A 16,048-nucleotide genomic window follows, 5' to 3' on the forward strand; every position below is an offset into this window, starting at 1 on the left:
CAGCTCCAAAAGAAATGACTACGAAAACCTTTAACTTGTAAGGGTGAGGTTTTGAGGATGATGACAGTCCTATAAGGCTGTCCGTGGGAGGAAATGAGCCAGAGTGTGTGTGCCAGCTACGTGTCCCAGGGGGAACCCCTCACCAAACAGCGCTGAGCTTCATGCCATTCCTGCCTTATACACCAACTCACCCTGTGGTCTGACGGTAGAACCTGCCCCACAGTGTTGATCCTGCACATGACAGCCCTTGAGCTGTGCTCATATGACTGGAGACCCTCCCCACAGCCATCCTGGTTGGGGTAGTTGTTCCTGCTAAACTATTTTCCCAGCTCCTTTGGTTCGGAGTGCTCATTGCCTGTAGTAACAATAACACTCGTTTCTCAAGAATATTCTCTGGGGAGGTGAGCATGCGTTGACCCTGCGCCCCCAGTTGCAATGCTTGCCACGTAGAGGTTGCTGATGGGGGTAGGGAGCTGGGGGAGTTACACAAAAGCAGCCACCTAAGCCATTGGCTATACTGAGAAGAGTATGACCATACTTTTGCCGTCGCTCCTTCTGTTTGATCCTTTCAATGGCTTCTACATTTTCTTTGGGAATAGATTCGATGAGGTCACTCAGCTCCACCAGGCGAGACTCGACTTTGACCAGCTTTTGAACTGCATTCAGGCTGCCGACCTCAGCATCTCCGATGCAGACTCTGTAGACTTGATTAATCTTTTTACTAAGCGAGTCTATCAGCCTTTCCTGAGCTCAGGAAGAAAGCAGAAAACATTCTTTCACTATTCACTCACTGTCAGTAAACGCAAAATTCCACTCTACCGTGTTAGCAATGAAAAGTCCTTTAAACCCAGGGCCTAAGGCATGGTAAACAAACGTTCTATCGCTGAGCTACACCCCCGACTCCCTAAATGCTTCTTTAAAAGACAGATTAGTGAGAACATGTAGCAGGGGATATTTGTGCTGTAGTTTATAGTCATTACAGTGATACCTGGGATTATATTAAAATATATACAATATTTACAAGCATGTGTATAAAACATTCCCTAAATGTTCTGAGAGCAGACAAAATATCTAAAATCGCTGTACTACAAGCAGTATAATGGTGTTCCTCCATTTTTATTACACTCACTAAAGTCTATACTGCTTTGTGATATTTATTTGCATATGTGCTCAGTCCCCTTCTTGAGGGGGAATTGTAGGGCAGGGGCTACTGCTTTGGCTACCGTGTACCCCTAAATCAGTGTCCTGCACATAGCTACACACTTAATAAATGTTTGCTGAATCAATGAATGCATTCTTTCAGAGAAGCGCGTGTTCAAGCAAACAGATTCCTAGGCTGACCAAACAGAGCCTTTTAGGAGTTGAAAATCAGAACTCTCCACGGGACGCCATTGCTGTATTCCACTCTAAAGAAATTAGGCCGAAGCCCGCCAATCCCTGTACCTCGCCACTGCGCTGCGGTCTCTTGAGCTGGTAGATAACGTAACTCGGGAGAGGAAAGATAGCATCCTTTATCTCCAGAGGGACTCAATAAACTTCTCAACAAAGTAAATCGTTTTCCATGTACGTTCCTGCCCCAGGATTGCACGCTTCTGCTCAAGAAGATGAAAGTCACAGCACAGTCAAGGAAACCCCACCCGAGGCCAGTGGACTTGCACCGCTGGGGAGACCCAGCCTAGACCACAGGTGCCTCACGGAGCCGCCATTGGCCTCAGGCTTCCAACAGCATGTTGCTCCGCCTCCTGCTTTAATAAATGTTCTGAAGATCCTAGCGTCTCACTTTCTAAATACTTACTGTATTTCCATTTATACTACAAGAACCGTCTTTTTTTTTTTTAAAGAAAACTTAGGGAAATACAAAACAATACAAAAGAAAATCCTGAATCCTATTTACCATGAGTCCTGTCTATCTGTCACCATCACAGCATAGCACTTATTGTGTTTCCTAGTTATAGACCCACACATTCTTTTTAGAAACCTTGGAGACAGCTAAAGGGCAGAAAAATATAAAAGGGGAAAAATGTGAAAGGACACCACCAAGTGTGTGTGGGGGTAGCACACTACATTAAAAAAATCTTTGCTAGAAAGTGGGGTTCATAACTATAATCCTAGCACCTAGCTGAGGCAGATAATTGCCATGAGTTTGGGTCAACCAATGGATCCTCTCTTGAAGAGAGAAAAAAAAACTTACTCTAATGTACATGGGAATTTAAAGTATTTAATTCTGGTTTTTAGAAAAACTGGTAGGAAAATGTTCCAGTGGAAGTTTCTGAAGGCTCCTTGAACAGAGCACTGGGGACAGACAGACGGTGACTTTTCATGGTGTTTTTCAAGTTCCCCCCTGCCAAACAGCAGAGGGAAATACAACATGAAATACTTTGTTAAAACAAGATAACAGATTAAGAACTAAGAGAAGGAAATGAAAGAAGGCAGCTGTGTAAATGAGATCGAGCTCCTGGTCCTCCACAGCTAACGAGCCAAGAAAACTTCCAGGCTGAGGCCAGCTAGCGACAAGATGTGCAAATGAGTCTTTTAAACTGCCACTAGAGGGCAGGCTCAGGCCAGAGCGTGTGGGAGGAGCAGCGGCTCGGATTGGCCATCCTGGCAGTAGGCGCTGGGTGCAGGAAGATGGATCGAAGACCGAGTACCGGGATAGCATAAGGTGCTTGGTGCTTGTCATCTGTGAACAGGATCCTATGGGACCAGCACAGTACTTAAAACTGGAGAGCTGTCCCTTTTTCTTTTTCTTTTTTTGTGAATTTTCGAGACAGGGTTTCTCTGTAGCTTTGGTGCCGGTCCTGGAACTAGCTCTTGTAGACCAGGCTGGCCTCGAAATCCCAATCTGTCTGCCTCTGCCTCCCGAGTACTGCCACCACCGTCTGGCTGGACTCCATTTTTCTAATCCGTATCTCCTTCCTTGCGGACACACATAAAACCAGAGATGATCAAATTCAGCCAGCATGCCGTCCCGAGACCACTAAAAACAAACCGCTGCTGCTGAAAAGTCATGTGGGCGGACCCCGTAAACATGGGGGCGGGGAGACACAGGCTACAGTTCTGTCTATAGCGTTCAAAACAGCAAAGCAAATCTATGGCGAGACGTTAAAACAGGGATCGCCTTGAAGGATGGAGAGATCCAGGGCGGAGTTCTGGTAGGAGTCAATTTAGTCCCTCCTCTGTGGACTGCTGGGGGCTGTGCTCGCTTGAGAAAATTCCTTTAAAGGCAGACTTACTTGTTTGTCAATGTCAATGTTATTCTTATTAAATTTTTATTTTAAAAATACTGAGGAAAAAATTTTAAGGGGTTGAATACATTTGTTGAGTGTGGCAGTTTTGAAAGAATTAAATGTTATTGTTATAGATTTGAAGTCCCTAATGATGACACCAAAATTATTTGTGCTATATTGTCCTCAATAAATCGGGGGGGGGGGACTTAAGATTAGGAAAGGATGTTTATTCATAAAAGATTATGTTTTGTATAATGCCTCATTCGTGTGTCTAGGGGTGTAGCTTTGGTCCTGTGCCTGTCTAGCATGCTTGAGAGGCACCTAAAGACTGCATGAAAGGGCTGGAGAGATGGCTCAGAGGTTAAGAGCACTGACTGCTTTTCCAGAGGTCCTGAGTTCAACTCCCAGCAACCACATGGTGGCTCACAACCATCTGTAATGAGATCTGGTGCCCTCTTCTGGCCTGCAGGCATACACACAGACAGAACACTAAACATGAAAAAAGACTGCATGAAACTAGGTTTGGTAGCAAATGTTTGTAATCCCAGCCTCAAGGAAGGGTGGGAGGAGAAACTCAGGCCATCTTTAGATTATGTGACCCTGTCTCAAAAACAAAATCAAAAACAACAACAACAAAAAACCCACTTCTAATTTTTCAGTTTACCCCCCTTCTTCCATATCCCACACTTCCTACTTTTGGAAGACTATGAGTTACTAATCCCATGCTCCAGAGTGTGCCTGCAAATTGTCCATGAATTGCCAATGCCCTACTTAAGACTCTTATTTTGTGGATAATCTTAAGCAGGACTTAAACAGGAATTTTCAAAGCAGTCCTCAGTGGTCTTACCATCTGGGCATTCCCTGGCCCTAGATTCTCCCTTCCCTTAATTGACTCAATATTTAAAGTATGAAGATGCCTTTTCCCCATCGTCCCCTGCTCTGAAATTAGAGGGGTTTGGTTGAGGTGTGGATGCCAATAATGTCACAAATAATTTGTCTTTTATCTTACAGGGTAGTCGGTTTCAGAATTGAGTTGAAGGATAGAACAACCCAAGTGTCCATCAGTAGAGGAATGAGTAAATAAAGTATGTGGTTCATAAGATGGAATATTGTTTAGCCTTAAAAAGGGCAAAATTCTGATACCTGCCACGATGTGGATGAATCTGGAGAACATTGTACTCAAGTCACACAAGGTCTAGACAGAGGACACGTATTGTACATATCCACTTGCACAGGATACAGAAAGAGTCACCTTCCAAGAGACCAAGAGACGACAAGCAGATGTGGGCGGTGAAGGGATGGGGGGCGCGTGTTTAATGGGCAAGCACCTTGTACAAGACCAAAAGCATTGTTAAGATGGGTTGTACAGACCAAAGGCGTTCTTAAGATGGGTTGTACAGACCAAAGGCGTTCTTAAGATGGGTTGTACAGACCAAAAGCATTCTTAAGATGGGTTGCAGAACAGTGTGAATATATTTGACACCAAACCGTACATCCAAAAATGGTTAAGATATTAAAAAGCGTATGCCTAAGTGATGGAGAAGTTTGGGAAATAGGCCGTGGTAACAATTACGTTGCGTGAACGTACTTAATGCCATTGAATTGCCCACTCAAAATGGTTAGATGGTAAATTTTCTGTATATGGTACCACAGTTTAAAAAAAAATGGTTGATTAAAAAGAAAAGCAACTGAACTGTTCCAGTCAACACAGTCCCTGCCACAGCTGCTAAGACATCATACTATCATACCTTAGGACATGCAGGAGCCTAGCAGCCAGAAACAGCCCTTGCCTTGAGTAACTCTAGGCAAGGGAGGATGGTTGCCTGTTTTCTAATGCAGCCCATTCCCCAAATCTACCTCCGTCTAAAAAGTCAAAGTTTGCGATCGTAAATGTAACGTTAGCCCCACATAGCAGCTTTGGATTCTTATTTCCCTAGAGGTCTTTCCATGAAACCAGAGGTAGTCAGAGTTTCTTGTGGAACCGAAAGCTACCCTGGTCATTCATTCAACAAACATTTATTGAGCATTGACGCTATGGGGACACTGAGCTCATCGACAGGATTGTCCCTGTATGGAGGGGTTTGCATCCAGCTGGGAGAGATGAGCTTGTCAAGAGGTAAGGGTATTAGCATATGTCACAGGTTCTGGGAAATGAGCCAATCCATCTAGGCCCAAAGAAGTTGACGCATGTCCTAGGCCCAGGGCTGGGCAGATTTTCCATTCAGTGTTACATGTGTGGGTTCATGGTGTGTTCACTGTGCTACTGTCTACTTGAATTGCCACCAAAATGGTCAAAGGCAGTGAACTACGTCACACAAACACACACACGCGGGCAGAGAAATGCAGTTTGAAATAACGAGAGCAACGCTTCACATGACCCCCAAAGTCAGTATCAATAGTTCCTAGCTAGTAAATTGATTCTTCCATATTAGCAAAAATAATTCCTGTCAACAGTTTGTGGATCGCCTTAACTGCCCCTGCCAAGTGCCCAGCACACAGGGAGGCCAGATTACTACCAGGAGACAAAGTTACCACAGGCCAAGAATGTACCTGAGTATCCGAATTGAATTCTCCGAAACTGAAGAGCCTGGACCTCAGCTCCAGTTCCGCTGCCTTTTCCTCTTCTCGCTCACAATTGGTCTTGAGCACCTTCTTGTGCTCCAGCAGAAACGCAATGTTGTTGTTTCTGATGCAAAAGAAGGAGGGGACCATTGTCTGTAACTCAAGGTTGAGGGAAGAAGGAGGGGACCATTGTCTGTAACTCAAGGTTGAGGAATGAAGGAGGGGACCATTGTAACTCAAGGTTGAGGGATGCAGCCCTCTTCAGCTCTCGTGTGTGTGTGTGTGTGTGTGTGTGTGTGAGAGAGAGAGAGAGAGAGAGAGAGAGAGAGAGAGAGAGAGAGAGAGACATGGAGGACAAGAGGTCAGCCTCAGATGCTAATCCTCACTTTTCACCTTCTTTCAGACAGGCCCTCTTCCTTTAGGAAAATGTTCGTTGTGGTCGGGTCAGGGATGAATGCCTTGGTGTATGTGGGGGTCAGAGACAACTTACGGGACACAGCTCTCTCCCGCTACCATGTGGATTCCAGGGAATGGACTCAGGCTTGGCCGCCAGCACCTTTACCCACTGAAGCCTCCCAATGGCCCAGGGTTTCTCTTTTGTTGTTCACAGAAGCAAATGCCAGGCTGTCTGGCCCCTGGGCTGCTGGGGTGTCTCTTGCTTGTCTCTGCCTACCATCTCGCCTTAGGGGCACCGAGATTACAGACGTGCACTACTACAGCTGGCCTTGTGTGGTTTCCGGGGCTCAAACTCAAATCCTCGTGCTTGTTCAATAGTTGTTTTATCCCCTAGTCCTATCTTTACATCTACACCTCCAGTTACAACTAGGCAAATGCACGCTTACATGCAGGCTTTAACTCCATCAGAAGACTCTCTCTTTCCTTCCTCTGCTATTGTGGTTCCCCACAAGACCCCAAACAAAGCAGCAGAATGGAGGTACCGTCAGGACCATAAGCTGTGCATCTATCTCCAGCTTGTGAGCGTCCCCAAATCTGGCTGACACATCAGAATAGCCTCAGCTTCAGGGAAAATGAATACCTAACTAGTTTGCCTCGAGATTCTGGTAAAAATCCTCTAGAGCATGGGTTGTGGAGATGGCTCAGCAATTGAGAACACTGGCTTTTCTTCCAGAGGTCCTTAGTTCAATCCCCGGAAACCCCTGGTGGCTCACAACTATCTACAATGGGATCTGATGCCTTCTGCTGGTATGAAGGTGTACATGCAGATAGAGCACTTGTGTAGATGTACCTTATAAATAAATCTTTTTAAAAAATCCTCCAGGGAAATATTTGGTCATAGATCCCTTTCCATCTCAAACATGCTCACCTTCTCTGGGCTACCACCACATACACCAAGGATGGAACTGGGCACAGAGGCACAATGAAGGGTGCTGAGAAGCCTTGATTATTTGGAGGGGGGGGTTGCCTTCTGGGCAAATTAATTGGTTCTGATATTAAATGTAGTTTTACCCATTTCTTAAAACATTTGCCATCTTTTGATGCTGAAAACTGTGTCGAACGATTCTACACATTTTGCACACAAATGGATATAAAGTTTTACACTCTATAATCTGAATGAAACTCTTTCTCAAACCTGTAATCTCAGGGGAGGGGACTCCATGATTCATATCTAGTCTCCTCTGTATTAGGCCTGTATTGCTGCTAGACACGTAACATGATGTAGTACTAAGTCACAGAAAGTCATTTTGCTGAGCTTCACACCCAAGGAAATTGTGTTTATTTCCACTCAATCTAGGTAGCCAGGTGGCCAGCTGACAGCTGTCCTGGACAGAATGACAGCAATGGGTGTCATTTCAGCTCTTCCAGCAATACTTCAAGTGAGAGAAACTGGAAGAAAATTAAACTAAAACCAGTCTATTCTGTACACTTGTAAATTTTACCTTCTTTGTGCCCAACATGTAAATCATTTTTTAAAAATATTTATTTATTATGTAATACAATGTTCTGTCTGTGTATATGCCTGAAGGTCAGAAGAGGGCACCAGATCTCATTACAGATGGTTGTGAGCCACCATGTGGTTGCTGGGAATTGAACTCAGGACCTTTGGAAGAACAGGCAATCCTCTTAACCACTAAGCCATCTCTCCAGCCCCACGTAAATCATTTTCAATGAAACCCCCAGCCTAAACCATGAGCAGAGACATCCCGAGTGAGTTGGGTGTGGCCTCTGGTGAGTAACCATCAAATGGGAGAAACGTACTCACATCTTATCTTGTATAAACCTCTCTCTTTTGTTGACATCTTCGAGATTCTCATCCACATCCTGGGAATACTGGACCAAGGTGAGATTCTGTTCCTCCAGCTCGGTGAGGACCTGGAGCAACTCTTCTGGCTCCTTGAAGTAGATCTCCGGCATCTAATCGGCCAAGGGTGAAGAGAAGTGTGTCAGACACACCCGTGTGACTTGTCCAGACAATGGAGGGAGGAAGGGAGGGAGCTGTCATACTCGTCAACTCTCCACGCACGTGGCAAACTCCTTGAGAAAATCACCTTCTAAGGAGGAACCACTTATTCCTGGCTGGGGTGATGTGGGAGGTCCTTCTATGTGTTGTTTTTATTGGCTAATGAATAAAGAAAACTGGCTTGGTCTATAACATGGGAGGAAGAGGGCGGAGTCAGAGGGACGCCATGGAGCCTCTGCCAGTCAGAGGTGAGATTTGGGGTGTGGGGAGAGATGGGGGCTAGACAGGAGGAGGGGGTAAAAGGAGAAAGGCTACAGCAGAAGGAGGGGAAGGCAGGAGAAGGAAGAAAGGAAAGATGGGAGGGAGATAGGAAACTGATGGAGATTCGTTTCTTCTCAGTACTATTTGATATGCCCTGACTTTGTAGAATAAGCATTGTGTTAAGTACGCATTTTCTTTTTTTTTCTTATTTATTTATTTATTTATTATGTATACAATATTCTGTCTGCATGCCTGAAGGCCAGAAGAGGGCGCCAGACCTCTTTACAGATGGTTGTGAGCCACCATGTGGTTGCTGGGAATTGAACTCAGGACCTTTGGAAGAGCAGGCAATGCTCTTAACCACTGAGCCATCTCTCCAGCCCTTAAGTACGCATTTTCAAAGATGATTTGTATATTAATATAATGTGTTATAACTTAAAGTAGCCAAGACACAAAAGCAATAAAAATAATCATAAATTGCTGAATAAGGAAATACAGTACATATATACACAATGAACAATGTTCAGTCTCAGAAAGGAGAAATTCTGTCTTCTACAGAACATTTGTGTGGTTATGAACATGTGTGTGCACATGTGTGTTGGGGGCTGTAGGAGAACCTCAGATGTGGTTTTTCAGGTACTGCCCACTCTCTCCATCCCTCTCTTCCTCTCTCTCTCCCTCCATCCATCTCTCCTATTACTTATCTATCCCTCCATCCATCTACCTGTCTGTCTATATATCCCTCCATCCATTTCTCCATTTATCTGTCTATATATCCCTCCATCCATCTCTCCACTTATCCATCTATCCATCCATCCATCCATCCATCACAAAATCTTTTTGCAGTCCTTAAACTCACCAATTAGGATAAGTTGGCTGGCCAGCAAGCCCCAGAGTTCTGTCTCTATTTCCCAAGTGTTAGAAAGGGCTCTAAGCTACTCAGGACTGTGCCTGGATTTTTTGTTTTCATAAAGGGTTCTGGGGCTGGAAATTGGGTCCTCATGCTTGCGAGGAAGCACTGTACTTCCTACTTCCCACTTCCTCAGTACCTACTGAGCGCACTCCACAGACCCATTCATTGTTTGCTATTGTTTTGTTGTTGTCTTGAGACAGGCTTTCTCCGAGTAACAGTCCTGGCTGCTCTGGAACTCACTGTGTGGACCACGATAGCCTTGAACTCAAGAGATCCACCTGCCACCTCCTGAGTGCTGGCATTAAAGGCAAGAGCCACCACCGCCCAATTTACATGAGCCTTGAGAATCATTAGGGTAAGGAAAAGAGCCCAGCCACCACACACTTACAGTGTTTGATCTCCTTATTTAAATAAGTATTTAGATAACCAGTCTTTAAGAAACAGGAAGTAGAAAGATAGTTGCTAGGGGCTGGAGGCTGGAGGGGGTGCTGGACAGACACAGTGTTTCAGATGAAGAAGGGATAGAATCTGCCTCACAACAGGGTGTGTATGGTCAGTACCGCTGTACCGCACACGACAGCCATGTGTTTGAGCACAGTTTTAAAAGCAAGATGACCTGGATAAGGTATGTCTTGTGTAATAATGGGTGGTATTTGGTGGTTTCGTTTTCTTTTCTTTTTTTTTTTTTTTTGAGTGAGACTTATTTTATGTATACGGTGCTCTATCTGCATGCATGCCTGCACGACAGAAAAGGGCATCAGCTCTCACTATAGATGGTTGTGAGCCACTATGTGGGTCCTAGGAATTGAACCTCAGGACCTCTGGAAGAGAAGCCAATCCACTTAACCTCTGAGCCAGTTTCTCCAGCCTCTTATCTCTTTTTAAAATTACTTTCGAGCCTTTGTGGTTGCATTTAGATTGAGGGAAGCTCACAGTCAGGTTTGCTGCAACAATGGGGTGTCTTGTAGGAGGATTATTTAGGGTTCTGCTTACCCAATAAAATGAAAAATTCTGGGTTGGTGAGGTAGCTCAGCGGACAAAGCACTGGGTGTGCAAGGGTGAGAAGCAGAGAGACACTGTAAAAGATGGGTAAGTGTGGCAGCCCCCCTCCCCCCCCCCCCCAGCCCCAGTCCTCTCCCCTTGTGATCCCAGCGGTTAAGAGGCAGAGCCGGAGGATTTCCCAGGACAAGTTGGCTAGGTAGCCAAAATCAGTGAGCACCAGATTCAGTCAGGAACCTTGTCTCAGTAAATAAAGTGAAATGCCATTAAGGAACGCATCCAGTGTCACCTCTGACCTCCACATGCACAGACACACACGTGTTTACTACTCACAGGCAAACAAATACACACGCACCACACACACAATGATAAACAGTCTAAGAGCTGGCATTTGATAACAGATCTGCTTCCAAATGATTTCTTTCGGGGTTGGTTTTTGAGACGGGCTCACTGTGTACCTCAGGCTGGCCTGGAACACATTATGTGGGTAAGCCCAAGCTGCCCTTCAATTCTGTTGCTGCTTTGGCTTTGTTTTATTGAGTCAGGCATCTCTTGTAGCCTGGCCTCTCACTTGCTATACATCTGAGGATGACCTAGGACCGCCCAGCCTCGCACCTCTGCCTCCCAAGTGCTGGGATTGCAAGCCTGCTCTGTCACATCGGGCGTCTGGGCCCGACACCTGTGGCTCTTCTGCCTCACCCTCCAAAGGACCAGCACAGTATCTCCTTCTTTGTCTATTTTTCATAGATGGCTTGATGACAGAGATAGGCAATAGCCAGGATGTGAGAGCAGAATCAAGCCACATTTCCTTCTGGAAAATGTGTGACATGTTTGGAATAGGACATTTCAGAAGAAACGAATCTGCATTGACAGCTGGAACCAAGAGACACAGCTGGTTACCAGATCGAACTCCAGCGTCTCGTTCTCTAGAAAGAACTCCAGACTGTCCTCCGAGCCCATGCTTTCATCCTGACTGTTAAAAAAAGAAAGAAAAATTATTTCTGAGTCACTTTACATTGTGACTAGGGTTTGCCTTTGTTTCTAAGTTGACTTTGAACCCTAACTACCATGGAGTTCTTTTTGAAATTTATTTGTATGAGCGTTTTGTCTGCATGTGTGTCCGTGTACCACATGCAAACCTGGTGTCCACGGAAGCCAGAAGAGGGGATCAGATGCCCTGAGACGGGAGTTACAGGGAGCTATGAGCCAACACATGGATGCTGGGAATCGAACCCAGGTCTTCTGCAAGGACAGCCAGTGCTAGAACCACTGAGACACCTTGCCAGCCCCTATTACAGATTCTTTTCATTAGACGGCTTCTCGTTTTAGGGGGCTGCTCACCCCACGATTCCACAACTGTGCCAAAGAAAAATCATACTCAGTCCCAGACAGAGTCACACATGCAGGAGACCACACAAAAACAGATTTAGTGGCACCATAAACGTAGCTTGCTTTCTCTAAAGACACATGTGACTCCCTATCTTGTCACGTCTATTTTGTCACTACCAAAGTGGACATGACGTCAAAATATGAGCTCCAGCGCTGGCTCGAGATTGACCGCCATCTTCAGAATGCTTTTCAGTGAGACAGCTACCTGCCTCTTACAGAGAAGGTTTGCTTTTGGTGATAGTTCCTACTCGTAGGAGGAAGTATCAGGTAGGCGGATGGTAAGATACAACGTTGCAGAATAATGACGTTGGACCTATGAAGTGACTGAGGGCCACCAAGCCTGATGATCTGATTTGATCCTCAGAACCCACATGGTGGAAGGAAAGATCCGACTCATGAAAGACGTCCTCTGACCAACCCATGTGTGTCGTGAAGAACACACACACTCTGGGGAGGGGGTAGGGAAAAACTAATGACAGGCCTTGGAAATTGACTCTGGAAAAAAAAATCCTTTATAAAAGATAAACCAAAAACAATTAGAATTTTAGTACACCAGGAAAAAGGAGAGAGGGAGGGAGGTGGTGACGGAGGCTGGCGTGGGGAGAAAAACGAATAAATGAGGGCAGGGAGGAGAGTGAGGTACATACCTGTCAGGATAGTGACAATGAGAAACAGCCGATGGGACTACAGAGATGGCTCGGCAGTTCAGAACACTTGCTGCTGCTCTTTCTGAGAACCTGAGCTCTGTCCCCAGCACCCACGTCAGGCAGCTCACAATAACCTATAACTCCAGCTCCAAGGGATCCAGCAGTGCCCTCTTCTGACCTCCACGGGCACTGAAGACAGACAGACACACACACACACACACACACGCCGGATCAAAGGCTGAAGCTGTTGAGAAACTAGACGTCACACGCACAGCTGGTGGGAGTGTAAAATGGTACAGACATTGGAAACAAACTGACTTGTACCGTCTAGTGCACTCTTGCCTTCTAGACAATCATCCGGAGACATAAGAACTATCTTGACACAGAACGCTGTGTGAGGAGCTAAAGAGACGGCTCAGCAGTTAGGAGACCCTGTGCTTTTGCACATGGTGGCTCACAACTGTCTCCAACTCTAGTTCCAAGGGGATCCAGCGCCACCTTCTGGCCTCGTGGAGCCTGCATGCACATGGGGAAAACGTGCCAAACACCCATATATGTAAAATATTTGTTAAATATTTCTTTATTAGGGCTGGAGAGATGGCACAGCAGTTAAGAGCACTGCCTGCTCTTCCAAAGGTCCTGAGTTCAATTCCTGACAACCACATGGTGGCTCACAACCATCTGTAATGACGTCTGGTGCCCTCTTCTGGCCTGCAGACATACAGACAATATTGTATACATAATAAATAAATAAATAAATATTTTTTTAAAAAAGATTTATTTATTATGTATACTAGTTTTCTGCCTGCATGTGTGCCTGCAGGCCAGAAGAGGGCGTCAGATCTCATTATAGGTGGTTGTGAGCCACCATGGGGTTGCTGGGATTTGAACTCAGGACCTCTGGAAGAGCACGCAGCGCTCTTAACCTCTGAGCCATCTCTCTAGTCTGGTAGAATACTTTTTTAGGTTGAACAAATAAAACGTATAGTGGCTTTATTCCTGAGAGCCCCACACTAGAAACAAGGTGGACATTCTACAGTAGGTGAACAGTCCAAGTACACAGCATTCAGACTACAGAGCACAGTTCAACAACAAGAGAACCACCTGCTCATGGTCTAACATGGCTGGATCTCCTGGGAGTTATTATTAAAACCCAAGGGTTACACGCAGCATGACCCTGCTTACATCAAATGACACCATCAGCAATGGACAGATTAGTGGCTGCGGGGGTGGGGGGAGAGTAGAAGTGGGCGTGACGATAAAAAGACATGAAAAATCCAGGGGTAACATTTTGCATTTGGTAGGGCCAAGGTTGATATCCTGGCTGTGGCTTTGCCCTTCGGTTTGGCACAGGATTCCTGTTACCAGAAACTGGGTCAAGAGTCAAAGGGGACCTGCCAGGGACTGCGTCTAAATCTACAATCATCTCAAAAATAAAATTTTAAACCAGGCAGTGGTGGCGCACGCCTTTATTCCCAGCACTCGGGAGTCAGAGGCAGGCGGATCTCTGGGAGTTGGAGGCCAGCCTGGTCTACAAGAGCTAGTTCCAGGACAGGCTCTACAGAGAAACCCTGTCTTGAAAAACCAAACAAAACAAAACAAAGTAATAATTAGAAAAAATAGCAAGGGCCAACTAAATGTCACAGAAGTGGGGGGCCCCAGGATCCCCAGAATTCAGAGTCAAATGTCCCTGTGGCCCTCAGGGAGTGTCATGGACAGGGCACTCGGCTCAGAGCCCTTCCTCAAGGCTAGCATGTCTGACTCAGACAGTCATTTATCTCCTCAAAACCTCTTGGGTAGTTAGGGATGAGAATGTATGAAATGAATTAACAATCACGTTAGGGAAGAAACAAAAGAGGAAATGAAAACGCTTTATGGTCCTACTGCAGCCTCTAGCAGAACAGCTCGAGGGGGAACATCCCAGGGGTCTGGGATCTGGTGGCTTCTGTGGCTGTGGTCCTACTCAAAGAGCAGAATTTTGGGGCACCACGGGAGTGCAGACTTAGCCACCACTGTCTCCACTGTATGTGCCCGCAGGCCTGGAGACGAGGTCTCTGTGTTGAGCATAGGTTAAGAAGAGTTATTTTCTAAAAAGCCTTTAGTGGTTTCCGTCAGAGTTTAGTAAGTTTGTACCGTACTTGAAGAACATGGAGGATTTCTTCGTGTCTGGGCCAAAAGCAGATTTCTTCTGTTCCCGTCCTGTTCAAAATGTCCAGGTGAGGTCCGTGCCATAGGTGATGGGAGAGGGAAAGAAGGAGAACGCTATTAGAGATGAGCCCTGGTCTCTTGGTGTGAGGTACTCTGTGCCCGTTCTTTTTTTTTTTTAAAAAAAAAAAAACAACATTATTATCACAATGGTGACCATAGAGAGAAAACGGAGCTCTTTCGTTGCACTGAAATGCGACTCCAAGCATAAGTGTCCAACTGAAAACACAGTGGCCAAGTGGGGCTTGACCACTGTAAGTCCCAAGTGAGGGACAACAATAAGGTGAGCGCCACGGTTCTGTTTTTCCTATATTAGCAATCTCTAGTTCTGATCACAGGGTTTAAAAGAACTAAGGAAAGAAACAAAAACGATGCTCAGCTCCCTTCTTAACCAGAAGAGACCAGCCTCCTGGTCGTGGGCCTCTTGTACTTACCTGCTCCACATCTGTTGGCCCGGAGAATCTTCATCCACCTGCCCGGGACCCACCAACATCTTTACGGCTCACCGTTATTCTTTTTATTTATGCTGCTTTGAGTCCACAGTGGGCCTCATTCTTGCCACTTACTCCCTGGCAGGCTCCTACTGTGACCTGGTGGGGGTTTCACGCTGGGCCTTTTCCACTGAGGCCTCACTCCCTATTCCTACTGTGCCACTGTCTTCCTTGTATCGTATGGTACCCTAAGTCTTTAGAAGTGCCTGAATGTAGATGGACGTTCCTATCCCGCCCAGCCCCACAGCCGTTCAGTCCCAAAGAAACACACAGAGGCTTACATTATAAACTGTTTGACCTATTAGCTCACGCTTATTACCAACTAGCTCTTACAACTTAAACTAACCCATAATTCACGTCTATATTTAGCCATGTGCCTTGGTACCTTCTCTCAGTAAGGCATTCTTATCTTGCTTCCTCTGTGTCTGGCTGCCCTTTCCTTTTCCCATAATTCTCCTAGTCTGGTTGCCCTGCTTGTACTTCTTGCCTAGCAACTGGCCAATCAGCATTTATTAAACCAATACGAACGACAAATCTTTACAGTACACAAGAGCATTATTTCATAGCACCTGAAATTCATTGTCTGCCTTTGATAAATATGAAGTGAATGAAGAAGAGAGGAGGGAAGCAGGGCAAAGATGAAGTATCTCATCATACAATGTTTTTGCTTTTAGAACAGTGTCTGAGCACATTTTACTGAAATCATTTTTAGGAGGTGCTATTCAAACTGAGTAACACCTACACTCAACATTTCAGAATGTACCATTGAGACTCAGCCCTCCTTTCCCCCACCCCTACACACTACCCCAGATCCCCAAATGGGCAAAGTAATATGGTGTGTGTAGGCTCCAGTTGGCTCATACCTTAAAAAAAAAAAATTCCCACTTTTAACTCTCTGGCAGAATGCATAGCCATCCAGGCTCATATAGCATGGT

At 45.6% G+C, this 16,048-nt stretch overlaps 1 protein-coding gene across 1 annotated transcript in view; it reads right to left on the reverse strand.

Moving 5' to 3' along the window:
* The window catches only part of Ccdc38 (coiled-coil domain containing 38), a 36,122-nt gene that overhangs the window by 1,887 nt on the left and 18,187 nt on the right, over positions 1-16,048 (reverse strand). The window contains 7 exon segments of the mRNA XM_041676156.1: positions 539-744; positions 1,444-1,514; positions 1,517-1,592; positions 5,778-5,913; positions 8,011-8,162; positions 11,282-11,354; positions 15,057-15,094. Of these exon segments, the coding sequence (XP_041532090.1) occupies positions 539-744; positions 1,444-1,514; positions 1,517-1,592; positions 5,778-5,913; positions 8,011-8,162; positions 11,282-11,354; positions 15,057-15,094 (752 nt within the window).

The sequence above is a fragment of the Microtus oregoni genome, unplaced genomic scaffold, assembly GCF_018167655.1.
Source record: "Microtus oregoni isolate MIOR12 unplaced genomic scaffold, Mior012 000001F_ref0000356, whole genome shotgun sequence".
Classification (NCBI taxonomy): Eukaryota; Metazoa; Chordata; class Mammalia; order Rodentia; family Cricetidae; genus Microtus; species Microtus oregoni.